The 16,967-nt window shown below is 41.2% G+C and overlaps 1 protein-coding gene across 5 annotated transcripts in view; it reads left to right on the forward strand.

Annotated features, from left to right (window-relative positions):
- Nucleotides 1-16,967, forward strand: part of nav1b (neuron navigator 1b) — a 66,174-nt gene that overhangs the window by 20,770 nt on the left and 28,437 nt on the right. For 4 of the 5 annotated variants that reach the window (XM_069148551.1, XM_069148558.1, XM_069148565.1 and 1 more), the window contains exons 4-5: nucleotides 5,876-5,978; nucleotides 7,992-8,351. In XM_069148551.1, coding sequence (XP_069004652.1) covers nucleotides 5,876-5,978; nucleotides 7,992-8,351 — 463 coding nt within the window. Of the gene's footprint in view, nucleotides 1-39; nucleotides 1,045-5,875; nucleotides 5,979-7,991; nucleotides 8,352-16,967 lie in introns of those variants that run through there. The other variant, XM_069148581.1, reaches the window with a different exon arrangement.

The following is a 16,967-nucleotide window of genomic DNA, read 5'->3' on the forward strand; positions in this document are numbered from 1 at the left end:
GCTGCCGCTGTCATTCTGCTGCTGCGCGGTTCAGCGGCAGGAGGGTGTGCTTGAAGGGAGGAGTGTGGAAAAAACGGAGGAAAGGAGCACGGAAGGGAAGGACAGAAAGGGGAGCGCCTGGGCAGCACTGCAACAGCTGCAGCTGCAGCAGCCTGTCGGGAAGAAAGAGACGGAGGGAAGAAGGAGAAGCTTGCAGGATTGCCTTTGAGGAAGCATTTTAACGTAGGATTTTTGCACAAGGAGAAGGGTTTGAGTAAAGAAGCCTGTTTTCTCCCTCCTGATGCTTTTTAATATGGTCTCATGCAGGAGGCATGCTTGGAAATAGTGTGAAAGGCAGAGAAGGAGATTTGAAGATGGAAAGGACGGATAGCACAAAGGCATACGGCCAAGCAGATGGCAAAGGAGTTGGTATGGCAGCGAAGAGGGCCAAGTCTGGAGTGCCCCAGAGCACACAGCGGGGTGAACTAAAGGTTTACCGGGCGGGTAGCTCTGAGGGCAGACTACCGGTGTCCTCCAGCCTCCGCAAGCAGAGGTCTATGACGAACTTGGCTGTACTCACTGACGCTGAGAAGAAGTTGCACCTTTATGAGCCGAAGTGGTGTGATGACATGGCCAAGCCGGGAGCGGGGCTGACAAAGACGGGCAAGCCAAAGACAGCAGGGGGTGGCAACGGTGCCGGAGGGGGTGCACCGCTCTCTCGAAACCTTTCCAAATCTGAACACTCACTGTTCCAGGGCAAACCCAAGCCCTTCAGCCCTCTAGCTGCTCCCTCGGCCCTCAGCAAGCAGAGCCGCATACCTCGTGGTCCTTACGCTGAGGTGAAGCCTCTGAGCAAGGCACCTGAGGATGGAAAGTCAGATGATGAGATCCTCTCCAGCAAGGCGAAGGCCAATGCAAAGAAAACTGGAGCCGGAGCCGGAGGGGAGTCTGGTTCTAAAGGCCAGGGAGAAGAAGGGGGAGACAAGCCCTTCCTGAAGGTGGATCCAGAGTTGGTAGTGACCGTATTGGGCGACCTGGAGCAACTGCTCTTCAGTCAGATGTTAGGTGAGTACAGCAGAGCAGTCTTGATGCCTCCACCATGCCTGGGACCCCTACAGTATGTTTGGGTGTCATGCTACAGTACAATATTGAAAGCCGGCAGCACGCCCCCTTTGATACAGCCACCACACGGCACCTGCTTGCTGCTGCAGATCCACATTCCCCCTAAATGGATTTTTCACAGCTCATCAACTGAGGAAAAAAAAACATGAAGACTTCCGCGTGCTTGCAAAGCATGCTGCTATTATCATTTTATTGAATGCTTCCCCAGCTTAGCATTTTTACATGAAGCTTAGTTGAATACCAGGATGCTCCATTGTTCTAATTCCTCCAGCATGTTGCTCAGGTGTCCGACGCTTGGTGGCATTATTTATGTGAAATATGCTTGCTTGTTATCATAACATTGCCGGTTGATGAGGCCTGGAGGGTGGAGGGAGGAGTTTGTGGATTGTGGATTACTACCAGCAGATTGATCTCCTTTTCTAAAATCTCTCATTTGCTGCAACATGTGCCGATGGACTCAAGGTTCCATCCGCCGCTCAACGTATGCTTCTAAAACCCAGAAATGGGAATGACAGCGTGCCATATTGAGTTCCTTTTAGGCACAGTAACACATATTTAGCCTCCTCCCAGCTCCATTCATCTGCAGAGCATTGGCAGATGGTTTACACCCTGTGTACTACCACGCTGCAAATGGAAAAGAGAATGGCTTTCTCTCTGTCGGTGTAGGTCAGGTTTAGTAATAGGAAGGGTCAAAGAATAATGAGGATATTGATCATCATATAATAATAATTATGACTCTGATGACTTTTTGTACATGTATGTCTTTTATATTTAATTGCAGGTACAGAATGCATTGAATTATCATGTGCAGTTCCATGAAAGAAGAAATCATCGTCTTTGGAAGACTTTTAGATGTAGTTTTAACCAAAACATTAGATGCATTGAGTTTCAAATCCAGTTTTCCTCTCACATGTCCTGGAGAAGTTATTTTACATCTTGTATCTTAATAATTTTACCTTTTAGACTTTAATATTGATGGGCTATTTAAGTTACTAGAGAGGAAGATTATTTTGCAGATGACACTGTTCTTTTTAATGCACATTTCTCAAAACATATATTCCTTGGTCTCAAATCCCATTTTGCATTTCATGTTCCACTCAGTCAGTATCATCATGAGAGCACGTTTCCTGTTGCATCTTAATGAGCACATCTGTGGTCATTTGATGTGTTATCCATGCTTCATTAGTCTATATAGATATGTATCACTCATGTTAGTCACACTGTACAGACTGTTAACAACTATAAATACAGGATATAATACATGGAAGCGTCCACACTGGTATCCCCTTTGTGTGATTGAATGTGGAACCAAAAATTGCAAAGAGCTCTGTTGATTTCTGCACCACACCCACGTATGCTTTATTAACCTGATTGCATACAATTTTCAGCGCAATGCCCTCGGGCTGACACAGCTTCTCTTCTCTGCCTTGCATTGACCTTCGTAGTGTCTCAAAATCAATTGAAAGTCATTTTTTGAAAAGGAGGGTTTCATCATCTTAATGAATTATTCATCATCGTTTAAGTTTATAATCCCACGGGGGACTTTGACACAAGTCAAGTGCTTTGTGTTCCTTTAAGAAAATCAGACCCCCAAAATTGGAAACAAAACATGGTGATGGAAAAGAAAGGGTTAACAATTACACAAATTATTGACTTCTAATTGAGAAAAATTTTGTTAATTCATGTTTTTTGCTCAAGACAACATAATTTTTTCTGCATATTAGACTAGAACTTTTATCATTGTCTTACTGTACATGTGCAGTGGGCAGGCTTGCTACTGTAAATAGAGCTTTTTATTAATAGTCTGCACTACAGTTGAGACCTAGTTAATGCTTAATGCTGTATTCTGCCTCAACAGAATTTCTCATTATGAGCTCCCTGAAAGGATTCTTTTATTTCTGAACATAGAGGATCTCTTTATTTGCCAATATACATCAAGAATGGTCAAATTCATTAAAAGGCTCATTTATTAAACTGTCCATGTGCGTTTGTGCAACAGATAACACTGGGACATCGCATACCGCTGCGACATTGAGACTAGGCTTTGTATGCACACAAAAATATAAAAACCTTCTTTTTAGCATTAAAAACAAATTTTCATGCTCATTTTGTGGGTTGTTTGCGTAGGTATTAGGTGAATGTGTTTGCACTGTCGGCTGTGTAATAAATGAAAAAAAGACAAACTCCAAATCAGTTGCTTGAAATGACTTCCAAAATAAAGATTGAACAAACACATCCCATGCCATTACAATAATAGCTTCATAAGAAAGCAGAAGATTAGAGTAGAACCGACAGCATTGTTGATGATATGTATAAAAAATAAAAAAAAATAAAAATTGTCGACATCAAGGGGATGAGCAAACCTCATTTCATCAGAACTGCATTGGATCTGTCATGCCAGATCTCCACGAACGTAGCAGAGGCCTGTAGTCATCAGTGGAAAAGGTAGTTTGCTCTATATGGGGGAAGCAGCGGTCACGGTTGGCATCATTTCAAGCTACAGAGGCACGCAAGGGTCAGAGATGTGAACTCTTATATAAATTCAGATTTTAAAGACAAATATAATTCTCAAGTTGTTTGTTTGGAGGAACTAGTTTGACACCTCAGTCTTCTTAGGGTTTCTTAGAATTAACAGATATGTAAATAAAAGACTTGTTTCATTCAGTTCCTTCTTAAATATGTAGGAATGAGGAATACAGGATGAGATAAAATGGCTGTATGTATCTTTATATTCAAGTCACCCATCTTTGTGGTGTCTAACACTTTGCTGATACAAGTTATTAGAAGATCTCAAGAATGAAAGTACATATTTGCTTGAAAATGGTGGTTTTATATGGTGAGCGTGAGACAGCCATTCACTGAGAGAAAAGCATGTGTTCAAAAAAGTGATCTTTCACTTCTCCCTCTTTTAGGTATCATCACTCACAGTGGATAGCTATTGTTGAAGAGAGAAATAATTTACCCATCGACATTTGATCGCTCTCTGTATCACCTCTGAAAACATTGAAGCATAAAAACAGATCATCTTCTTGTTTTGTGCCACAAAGGAACTTCTCTTTTTCGCTGTCAGGTTTTTCAGTGTCTTTGTGAAATCTATCCCAATAAAAAAGGTTTAAAACTTAAAAGTGGGGGCTGATAAAAGCTGCCGGTCGTCTTCTGATCATCTTCATTGTTTATGGAAATGTCTCAGTGACTTGGTGCCACAAGGGGAGTCCTTTTTTTTTGTCGGCTACACAATATTTGGAGGGTTAAATACTCCGGCCCAATAGCCTACTTTAGAATTAGTTTTTGCCATGCGCCTGCACTGTGTGGATGTAGAGCACTTCCTGGGTTGTTGCATCATTCATGGGACGTTCCTGATTCAGATCTGCTTCAGTATTCTGTCCGAGTTTTCCTTCTCTATCATGGCCATTACTGCAATGCACAGTGCCAAAGGATGGTCACCCACTAAACAGGATCACAGAGCATGTTGCATACTGTACATACTCAAAACGGATTCACGTGTGTGCCTGCATTCCTTTTTGAATATATTCCCAGGAATTAATTCAATGAGAATTATCAGTATGACAGAATGTGATCAGTGTATGCTGGGTTTGAGGATGCGATGTGACTTAAAGATTTACTCCTCGGTTCCTTCTCACATTAAGTACTTAATTGTATTAACCTTCAAATATGTGGTTTGTTAATATATCTTCTTTCTGAAACTAAAACCTGTTGGAGGCACAGGAAGCTTGTGCCTTTCTTAGTATATTTTGATAATACTGATGGAGCCAGCCCACAAGACTATAAACAGATGAAGAGTTGAAGAAAAGGAAGGATAAAAACGAGTCTCCAAATGTTCAGTGGTTTTTCACTCGGTGCAGCTAACTGCATCAAAAGTTCCATAAAAAACAAGCCGTCTGTTTTAGTGCAGATTTAGATTTATTATATCTGCTTTGCTCACTTGCAGAAAGGATAATTGAAAATGTGTTTTAAATGTGTGAACTCTATGTAAATGTTTCGTATCATGTTGATGCTTACTACAGTTCACACCCTGCTGAATTAGTTCAACATCTCCTTATGAGAGCAGCACATTATTTGACGTGTGGTCCCCTGACATCCTCGCCTCTCCTCCAGCCACTGTGGTTAATGCACTGAATGTTAATCTGTCTTTTTCCTAAACGCTGCAGCTTCTTTTAGAGACATGGAGGTTTCTCTCTTTTGTTACAGCTGAAAAAACAACACCCCTAATTGTATTGTAATATTGATTTGACATGGTCATGACCCACTAACTGTACATTTCACACTGCAGGCAGCCTGATCCAAATAAACTGACCCGCAGTGAGTTCTTTCTGGCTGCAGTTCAACTCCTTGTTAGATTTACGACCTGAACTGAAGGACTCTGAGATACAGCTCTGTCGGTCAGAAAACCAAAAGCTCCAGAAAGAAAATATCAGAATGAGATCCTGGTGTGGCATGATTCCCCCTGGTGGGCAATCTGAGTTACAGACAACCTCTCAGTATTTAATTTTTAGGACGTACCACGTCAGTGCAGGGGGGTGGGGGTTGAGCGGAGGTTACCATGGTGAGGCAGCCCATGGAGGGAAATTTGTCTGCCTAATGATGTGAACATATGTTGGATGTGTTCTTGCATGGAAGACACCTGTCACATCAGTCCAGACAGAATCGCTTTAAAACACAGACACAGGCCTCAATAAAAGAACCTTGTATCTGAGTTTTATTCTTACTCTCTCAATGTTTTATAACCTTTTTGTTCTGCATGACTGATCCACAGACCCCGAGTCCCAGAGGAAGCGGACTGTGCAGAATGTCCTTGACCTCCGTCAGAATCTGGAAGATACAATGTCGAGTCTGCGGGGCTCCCAGCTGAGCCATAGGTGAGTACAACATCTTCAATTTGTAATGATATATTTTCTCATAATTATAATTGGATAACGTCATACACCACCCTATGAGACGACGCATGTTTGGTTCATAAAATAATGAGATAAAAACATCCACTGAATGTATTTTAAAATGAAGGGAAACAGGCTCTTATGTGAACAAGCAGTGTGAGAGCCTGCTGGATCGATACATAACACAATCATGCCGTGGACGTTTGGCGAGTTGCCGCCTGGTGCACATCTGGCTTGCATCCTTCCTAAATAGTTTCATGTTCATGACTTCATTTCAGCAATCTCTGTGTTTGGCTCATAAGCAAAAAGTGCCCGACATTAATTTGTTTCAACGAGCACGATGTAACATGATACTGGGGAGAACAAGTCTTTTTCATTTGGACGATCGAGTTCGGAGGTGACATCCAAAAAACAAAACATCAGGACCTGTTTTGCTCTTTAAACTTTCATTGACATGTTTTTTTTTTATATATATTAACACCAGATCAGTTGTCTGTATAGTTTGAAACCGACTGGATGTGCTGCTATAACGGTAAATTAAATTGAAGTCTGAAAAGCTTTTTATTCTCTTTTAGCACACTGTTTTGGTCTTACACACCCGCATGTTCCAATGACTGCTTGTAGACAACTGTTCTCTGCAGAACTGAACTTATTAAAACGATTATTAGAAACCTACCAAGAATCACAGCTGGCAGACAAAGTTATAGAGTAGCGGGTGAAGAAAGAATTGGCAAAAATGTCGAACATAGGTAAAGTTTTTGCCTTATGTTTCTCTCCTGCCCAAAAACATAACTTTGAGTAAATGATGTTGTTGCTCTTTGTCTTCTGAATGTGTAATTAGGCAGTTGCTTGCAAACAAGTCAGGCATAATAACTTGAGAAGGCGCTGGCATAACTGTGCCTGTGTTTGTTTTCACTTGTTTTGATGTTTTTCTGCCAGAAAATGAGTAAGGCTGCTTAAAAGACTGGTTTTAATGTAATTGCTTGTCACGACCCATTATAAAACGTGATAGGAGACATCATTAAGTATTAGAATATGTAGCTCTCAGGGCTGCTTTCAAAGACACAATATTTTTCATTCAAAGATACTGATTCATTTACTGATTGAATGAATGGCTGACCTGTCATCATTAGCAGTGAACATGTCATCCTTCAGCTGACTCGATCCATTATTTTGAATGACTTAATATCTTATGACTGCACATACTTTGGCCTGACCATGTCAATAGAATCTTGCAGAGACATATTATAATTTTCATCATTATAGTTGTACAATTTAAAGATATAATACATTTTTTTTTATTATATATCTTTCTGGTTCTAAATGTCTGTTAAACAAGCTACCAGTCATTCACAAAAGCAACAAGTCTCAACCCCCATATTGATGAATTATCCATGAACAATGGATAAAAATACCCACATGGTCGTAAGCATTGCAATATTTATTTGGGTGACTTGGTACATCTGGTTATGTAATCGGCAGACACAGAAGATGCTCCCAGCCATTCGGTGGACGTTTCTAACCCTGACCCACTTACAGGGGAGAATAGGAAAACTTCACACAACAACATACTCTATACAGAATAATGATAAGCAGTGTGCTGGTACTTTTAACAGTATTTTTCATTGTGTGTGTGGTTGTGAAAAGCAAAGTCCTTGGTGTATGTGAATATACAGCTTGGAGGGACATACTGAGAGAAATACTGTCTGCAATGTTAACACGGATACATCAGGTCATCCTTCTTTTTGTCTTTGGTTTCTGAGAGGCAACACTTCCAGCTATAGTCCCCGAATACGATACGACACAACTACTGTATCTGGGTCAACAGCGACTCAGTGTCACTGAGGATTTCTTTGAAGGACTTCTGACAGAGAAAGTAAAATGTTTTGCTGGGTTCTCTGGTCTCATCTTATAATATTTTTTTTCTTTTTTTTTTTTTGTGGCATTCGGGGCAAAACTGTCAACTTATCCTCCACCCGCCATGTGTCTCCCTAGCTGTCTGGAGAGCACTAACGTAGGATATGATAGCGATGAGACCAACGCTCGCAGCATATCCAGCTTGTCCAACCGCTCCTCACCTCTTTCCTGGCGCCACGGCCAGTCCAGCCCTCGTCTCCAAGCCGGCGACGCCCCATCCTCCACGGGTGGTGGATACCAGGGGAGTAAGAGTGCTTCCCAGTACACGGCCCATACGATGCCGGCCCGTTGCTCCAGCCGCCTCACCAGCACGTCTCGCATCGAGCTCATCGAAGGGCTCGACGTTGACGATACGGACCTCAAGTCTGGTTACCTGAGTGACAGCGACCTTCTTGGAAAGAGTCTGCCGGATGACGACGACGACAACCTGGCAAATGGGTAAGTGTTTAAGGGTTTGAAACTCTTGCTACCATGGCAACATGAACCAATCGGTGGCTGCAGATGAATGGAATCTGGTTTGTCCTTTAGGTTCCCACCTTGTGACTTTGAAAAAGGTCACTTAGGAGTTGTTGTCACATTGCATTCTAGTCACAGTAAACAATAAGCTGATTCATGTCCTGCTTTAAGCAGCATTTTAATATGTATAAATAGTTGAATACATGCATTTTTACATTCAACACTTGGGCAAAAAACTTTGATGAAGAAAACTTCTCATGCCGACAGCATGGATTTCTGTTTTTGTTCTGTTATCTGATGTAACTTGGCAGACCTATCAGAAAGCTTTCATCAGCAGTCTCTGCAGATACAGTTTTTCTTTTTCTTGCTCCTTAAGGATTTCTCAAAGTGCCCATGACATTGTCAGAGTCGTTTTTTGCTGACTGAGTGAAAACTCTGAGAAATCTTTCCTCTGAGGAGAGAAGTCATCAGGGGTTTTCTCCTTCAAAATAAATGCTCCCTCGCCTTAGTGTCTGAATCCTGTGAAGAATATGTCAGCAGGCACAGATGCTACAAATACTTTAGGACATACATGTGGAATGCGGCATCTTACAATTTTCTCGCTCTTTGCCGTCACCCATGCTTCCCTCAACTCACATTCGTAGTATGTCTTAATCTAATTCCCTCTCATGAATTTGACAGCTGACAGTGAGACTCAGAGAGAGAAGCAGAAAGAAAGAATCCAGGACAGTTCTCCAGTGTGGTGCAGCAGCTTTATCGCTGTTGCGCATGCAGTGGGATTTAAGCTCAGCCTCTGGAGCGCTCGCTCGGCCCTGCATGCCAGGTCACGTTCTTACTACGTGCATTAAGGAGAAGAAAAAAGATGAGACTCATTTTAGAGTAGAGTAGAAATTAGAGCATTGAAGAAAAAGTGTGAAATAAGAACTGGGCCACTTCGAGTTTTAATTCAGACCAAGTTGGAGTAACGATGATTCACATGGACAAAAAGCTCTGCATGTAAAGGTTTGGCTTTTCCACTGGAGAGAGGTGAAAATGATCAGACAGCAGAAGCCTGATAAGGTCAGGATTTAAACAGGGATTATGTCAAATGGGTCCATTCCTCACAGTAACATCCAAGCACTGCAAATCCATTTAAATCTGCCCTGTATTTTGCCCTGTCCCTCGCTGCATCCACTCGTGTGTCAACATTTTTGGGAGAGGTAAGCGTGGGACACGCCTCTGCTTTTGAACACCAAAGGCACCAAAGATGCTAATCATTTTACGTAACCGTTGTTTTGTTTTTTTCTTTAAAATATGCCTCATCCTGCTCTGTGTTCGGCCACCAAAGTCAGCCAACATGCTTTCAAGGTGATTGTGAGACACCCTGATGGGAACAATTGGTCCCTGCAGAACATTATTACCATCCACACCGAGAGGGTTTTGGGTATATTTAAATACAGACCTGGTGTGCAATTGTCTTTTCCTATGTGCTATTCTAAGAGCAATAACAGGTCATTGTGACTGCTAAACACACAAAGAGTTGGAAATATTGTGTGATATTTTCTCTCTGACCTTGAGTAGTTTGCATGCTCATATTTTAAATATAAAACAATGTTGAAACCCGTCTAATTTATATTCTGTGCTGGTCTGTGTTTGCACTGGTTCAGTGGAAAGCATGCATGATTCCTCAGCAGGAATTCTGGGATACTGGTGCTCCATATCAAAAATTAATTCTGTCCAAACATAACAACAACCTTTAGTGTAGATAACTAGCTAATCTGTTTTTTTAAGCCGGCACAGCAGCACATGCTCCAATTTTCTTCTTACAGTAAATCTGTGATACATTTGCATTTGTACTACACCCCCTGTCACACACTTACAGTTCAGCTCATTGAGAACCATCAGCTACCAGCTCTTGAAAATAGATCAGGCTCCTCCTGTGTAACCATGGGAACCAACTGAAAATCAACTGTAAGGAGAGGTGCAATTTCTGCTGCCTTTCAGTATAGCCCCAGTTTTGCATTTTCTTACATTCCATTGATCTGAAATTAACCGTAATGTAATTAATTATATTGTGGTGCATTGAAACATCTTGCAAATCAATAATACTGTTGCAGAATACAATGCTTTGATAGTTGTATAATGCTTGAAACAATCTAGAAATGGATAAATGTCTCACTATTAAACATTAAGACAAAAGGCATGTTTAAGATCAACTCTTACATGAGACTGTCTAGCAAATTAAAACTGCAGCACATTGCTGGATGTGTAATGGATATTGGTTAACCCGCACCAGACAGCACTGACTGTCTAAGTCTAAATGTGTACACAATGACAGTAATCACTGCCACAGTGTGTCTTCCTCATCAATAATCTGACAGCACACACATCTCAGTCTCCTCATCAGCTCCATCCTTCCATCAGGGAGGAATGATCACTTCTCTACACAGCAACATGCAGCTGAATGGTAATCTGGTTTGTCCCACTTAAAGGAAAAACTATTTAAGAAGCCGTTTCATTATTGATGACGATACAGAGACATACAAAAAGGTTTGTTGCTAAAACATATGGAATATTCTCCTGTTACCAGTTGCTATTATTGCAAGTCATGTCATCCAACAATCCAGCATAAAGATAAATACAATAAATAACACCTTAATAAATGGTTCATTATGAGTCTATGTCCGATAGAGGACAGACGAACTCTGAAACAAACTGAAAGACACATTATCTGATATAATTTAGTGACTTTATAAATTTGTTATCATTAATGTAATCAATTATTTACAGAGTAGACATGGAACAGTTCTTTTTCAGACACGACAGAGTCAGACATCCTGAAACAAACATGAGTCTGCTACCAAATCACCAGCTCAAAGTTATAGGCAAACAATTCCTTTCTTTCTCATCCAGTGGACACAGAGGAGCATTGGCATTTTGATTTGTTTCTGACATTTGCTGTAATTTTACCCGAGAAATTTGTTTCCACCAACTCCTGAGAAAAATAACGAGGACTCAAGGCAACTCTCTGCACAAGCTATTGACAAATTTTGTCTGTCTGCAGTTTGCTGCTCGGCAGGTAGCGATGTATAAAAGCTTGCTGGCTAAAAACAACTGACTGCCTCTCGAAGTTATTGATACAGTGGTTTATACAACATCAACAACAACATGAGTTAAAAAAGGCTCAAGAGTTATGGAGATGCAGAGTTGGGTGTAAACTTACTGAGTTTATCACGACAAGTAACTCCTTTTATTGTTTATAGAGTCATTTGATACAGTATTAATGCAAAACCCTTTTATTATTTAAATATTATTGTAGCTGTTAGCACATTTTTAGGGTTTTCTTCGTGGTAGTGTGTTCTATTAAAAGGTGTGTTTAATATTTGATATGCCATTGATACACCTTGCAATATGATGCAAACCAGTACAGCAACACTGCAAAGTGCACTTTCAAATATTGGCAAGAAGTTGAGTCACCTCTGCTCGCATATTTGTATTGAAATGTATTATGTAGGTCATGTATTTGACTGTTCCCTTTTATTATTATCATCACATAAGGAAGTGTAAAATTATTAAAATTCAATCACAAATGACTTGCCATAACTGTGTAATGTTTGGAATATGGATAATTAGCTGTCTTGCCTTCAGTAGACACTGTGTCTGCTTGGATAGTTGGCTTGCATTGGCGATTGCCAGAGCTTTTGCACATTTGAGACTGACTGCCACCAGTCAGTGAGTCAATGTGTTTCAGCTACAGAAGAGTGTTGTGTTGGCTTCTTGTTTAGCCTTGACCACGGCTGACCACGTCAGGCATCATAATGTTTCCTGTGGTTACATTCTTCACACCATACTGGCAAAGTTTAACCATCACTCTTATGATATCATCCTGTTGCAAGCTGTATTTTAAGAGGCTGGTTTACGAGTAGAGCAGTAATCACATTATATTGCTGATGTTTGGTTGGTTTTTCCCATATCTGGTATCGAAGTTATGGCTTCTTTTAAGTGTTCCAGGTCATTTTACTGGTGTTCAGTCAGTAACGGTTGATGTTTTGCAGACAGTCAGCTGTAGTGTATGTAAGTGCTCTGGCTTATGCTAGCTTTTCATGTCTTGTGCAGATGCTCACTGGGAAAACTACTTGTTTTTTTCCATAATGTAATTTATTGGACGGGATGAATGCAAGCTTCATGTTTGCAACAGAATATGTCATTTTTTACAGGAGGCCCATCTGCCTGAACATAATTATTGTATTTAACAAATTTCTGTTTTATCTTGGCAGATGGACAACTTAAAAACCTTAAATTGGAAGATCTCAGTAAAAAAAAAAGTCAGGTATCTTTGCGCATTTGGTTTGCCTCCAAACTCTTTGGCTGACCGAGGAGAGAAGCAGCAAAGGGCACATAGCTGCGATAAAAAGCTACTGATGACTGCAATGCCTCATAGGAAGCAAAGGTCTCGCCTCATTGGAGGGTTAGCTTTGGTTCCATAAAATATTTTAATTTCTTTCATCACTCTCGCTTAAAACCTGAAACACTAGAAAACTTGTGCTACTTGACTTCACAATAGCGCAGAATAATCCATCCTGCTTGTGTATTTCTCATTGGTTGGCAATTGGGTTTAGCTGATATTATTTTTTAAAAGACCAGTGTGTTGTACATAAGAAGATCTATCAGCAGAAATATAATATTCACAATTATGCTTTTATTAGTGTATAATCACCTGAAACTAAGAATTGTTATTTTATTACCTTAAAAAGAACCTTACACATCTACATGGGGAGCAGGTCCTCTTCCATGGAGCCCACCATGTTGCACAGCTCTCTTTCTACAGTAGCCCAAAATGGACAAACCAAACACTGGCTCTAGGGAGGGCATTGTTTGTTTTTCATGAGTTTTGTGGCCACTGTAGGGTCTCCTACACACTTAGAAAAGGAGGGGGGACCTGAAGGGTATTTGGTTGGTTGCAATCTGAAACCTCACATTTATTCTACTACATCTTCTGGTCCTTTAAATTAACATCTAATTAACATTGAAATATTTATCAAAACTGTTCTGTTGACTAAATTAATTTTATAATTTGGAGAAAATCATGGTTTGTGTACAAGCCAAGCATAGATCTACTGTTGCTCATACAAAAGACAAAGAGTTAAACCTTCATTAATTCATATTTTGTTAACAACAAGTTGTAAACACACTGATGTATTATCACTTCATAAAGTTAATACAGCAAACGTGCTAGCAAACCTTTGCAAGTTTACACATCTGGCAGGCACAGCGCTACTTTATCTTTCATTTGGAGTCTTGTTAAAGATCTGATGGGTTTCAGTCTTGCTGCTTGATTCTGGACGGCTAAATCACTCTGTAGAGCTACATACTGCACAGCCTGCTAACAATACTGTAATAATTCCCTGTGAGTTTGTCTCTGACACATTACAGTCATTTAATCCTTTGTTCATAAAAAAAAAAGAAAAAAAAAAAAGATTAGAGCAGCTTTAAAGTTAAGACAGATAGAGGACAATATTATTGTCATCTGGCAAATATATTATATCTCATGACAGCACCACATGCTGTTTGTGGCCACATACGTGACAAAGAACAAGGCACAGTATCAACATAGCTGGTTTTGAATGGATGACACACTGTGTAAGAAAAAACAGCAGAAAAAAAATGATTTATCTCTGTGTGTTCTCTGATGTTATTGTCTTGTACTGTAACAGCGGGTTTGGGGTGGACATCTGGAGATCTGGACTGTACCAGCTTTTCTTTTTATATAGCAGCATCCAGACAGCAATGCAGAGCAGAGAAAAGGGAGGCTGGTTCAGCAGCATCACACCTCTGATCATGCGGCAACATGGCTCGGGATGTGCTACCATGGCAACCGTCTTCCACTGACCCAGTGATGGGCTGCCTTGTGTGTCAGTGTGATAGCTGCTGAACTAATGTATGTGTGGAGGACGTGTGTGTGTGTGTGTGTGTGTGTGTGTGTGTGTGTGCGTGCATTGACTGCTGTTTGTGTGAGATGCAGAGAAAGACAGAAACCCACACGGATAAAATGAGAGATATACTGTCGCTAAAGAGACAAAAAGGAGGGATGATGTAAAGACGGCATTATAAACATTAAATTTGATTATTTTATAAGTGGCACATTGGGGCACAGCTGTCTGCCCATAAAGCTATTTTTTGTATTTCCATTTGCATGAATATATTTTTAGGATTTACAGTAACACTAAACAATTTTTCCAAAATCTGCCCTTTTGGTTTAGTTGAATTCCATTTAAAGCAGATTTATATCTTTTAATTGTGACTGTATACAAATATTTACACACACACACACACACACACACACACACACACACACACACACACACACACACACACACACACACACACACACACCTTGTAAAGTGCTGAATGCATGACATTGCTTTCTTTGTCTACATTCCTATATATTGCAGATAAGCCATTGGCTTAGTTTGTGCTTCTGGCAACGCCGTTTCCATGGTAACAATGATAAATCTTTGCTCAGGCTAGCGACTGCATCTGTTAAAGGCTCGGCATGCACAGTATGAAAGCGACTGTAGTTTTCTAAATATTGGAATACTTTACAGCCCCAGTCATGGAAACTATGTGTATCGACAGACACATTCTATAATGCACAAAGGGCTTGCTGCAGTCATCTGATCCTGGATCTGTGCCGCCGGCAGCCTGCATTCAATTTCCCTTTCCTGCCTCAGTTGGACCTTTCTGTAGTCACTAAGTGCTTCCCAGACTATCGAGGCCTCGCACGTTTTCTGACCCACTTAAACCCATCTGTACAAAAATTGGTCCTTGGTCTCGCTGTGCTGGTCCTCCGCTGGCGCTGCCGAGATTACAGTTTAGTGAGGCCATCACTTGGAGTCGGTCCTTTATGACCTACGGCTCAAAAAAAAGGGATGTGGTCTTCTTGATTCTTAGTCTGAAACACACACACACACAAATCATCTTTTAAATGTGTTAATGAAATGAAGTGTGCTAGCCCAGTTAATTTGTTACAATTTGATGATAAAACAGTCTCCATTACAGCACATCCCACTATGTGTTACTGTTAACCAGATTTAGAGAGCATACATTCTCCCACAGTCGGCATCTTGAACACATCTGGGGTCAACATGGAGCTCTCGTGCCCCTAACCACGGTCAGTAAAATACTGACTTGAAAAGGTTCCCCCAACACCAAACGCTTCTAGTCCTTCACCAGCATCTTCAGCCATGTGAATAATGGACCATTACAGCAGCACCCCAGGGAGCATGAATCATCCCTGCATGGTGTCTGCGTGTGGTCGTCTGGGTGTGCAGTTTGGATTCCAACCGTGTGTAACACCAGGCCCCAGGTGGAAAATGTGATACATCCCCCTTTTTCCCCCACAATATTATGTTTAAAAATGTGACTCATATGGTAGCTGTTAATCCTTCATTCCCCATTATCACTGTGTTTGTTGGAGTTGGTACAGAAATGTCAGAAGATCAGCTTTAAGAGTGACTTATTAAGTTTTCTTGATTAAGTTCAAAATGATTTGCTTTATGTTGGATCTGGCTCTGTTTCAACTGTGCTGTTACAGAAGCAGCATCACTCAGACAGCAAACAGGTCAAGGTCAATATCAGGTGCCAGAACTTAAAAGCAGAGTGCAGGGCAACATCATCAAATAATTCAACATCATAATACCGGAACAGCACAGAGTTCCCGGTGATCAGGCTCTCAATGTGGCGCCACGTGGGGCTGTGGCTGAAGTGTGCATCAGCTGTATTGTGGGCTACATCTGCGAGGGGGAAGTTTCCTATCTGAGGTTGATGGGCACTGTACATACATTTTCCAGTCCAATAATCAGACGATGAGTCCATTTTCTTGGGCTCTGCGGAGATGGGGCGGCTGCAGTCTCCGACGCAGCCACTGATGCATTTCAGACCCATTTACTTCACTGATACCACGGCCCTGTGATGAAGGCTGCCCAATCCTATTTGCCGTGTTATGGTCAAGCTCAATACGGATCAAAATTAGGCTCCGAGAAGATCAGAGATGTGTGGCTTTTTCATCTGTGGTCTTTTTGAGCAAAATATATTTAAACAGACATAAATCACCGAACACAGTGCTGCGCGCTGAAGCTGTCTCTCTGAAGTAATTCCCCACATTGTCCCTCTGTACTGAAAGCACACAGTAGAGGAATGACTGCTCCTCCTCTGCATCAAAGGGCTCAAAATCCAAGCTCTGTTTTTTCTAAATGCCAAGTGGAGCCTCATTTTAATACAGAGTTACAGAGCACGTACACTGAACTGTAGCCTGAGCAGGCACAGCTTGAAATTATTGTGCCTCCTGCTGGACATCTCGTGTCATTGCACGTGGTGCAATGACATGCGTTTTGCATTTGGTTAAAGTACAGAATGTATATGTGCACATTTATCATGATGTATTGTAATCCAACACTTCCAGCTACTGAGACTGGATTTTGCACGATGTGGCAACGAGTCGTACAGACTCTCCTGTCCTTTCGTTTTCAACATGACTAGAACCCCGTTCACATCCCGGGCAACAACTTGACTGGCACAGATGCCTGACCTCAAAGTCATCCAACTTTGGGATCTATCGCG

The sequence above is a fragment of the Embiotoca jacksoni genome, unplaced genomic scaffold (assembly GCF_022577435.1).
Source record: "Embiotoca jacksoni isolate LCO1_2020_lvr unplaced genomic scaffold, fEmbJac1.0.p SCAF_1, whole genome shotgun sequence".
In the NCBI taxonomy this organism is placed as follows: Eukaryota; Metazoa; Chordata; class Actinopteri; family Embiotocidae; genus Embiotoca; species Embiotoca jacksoni.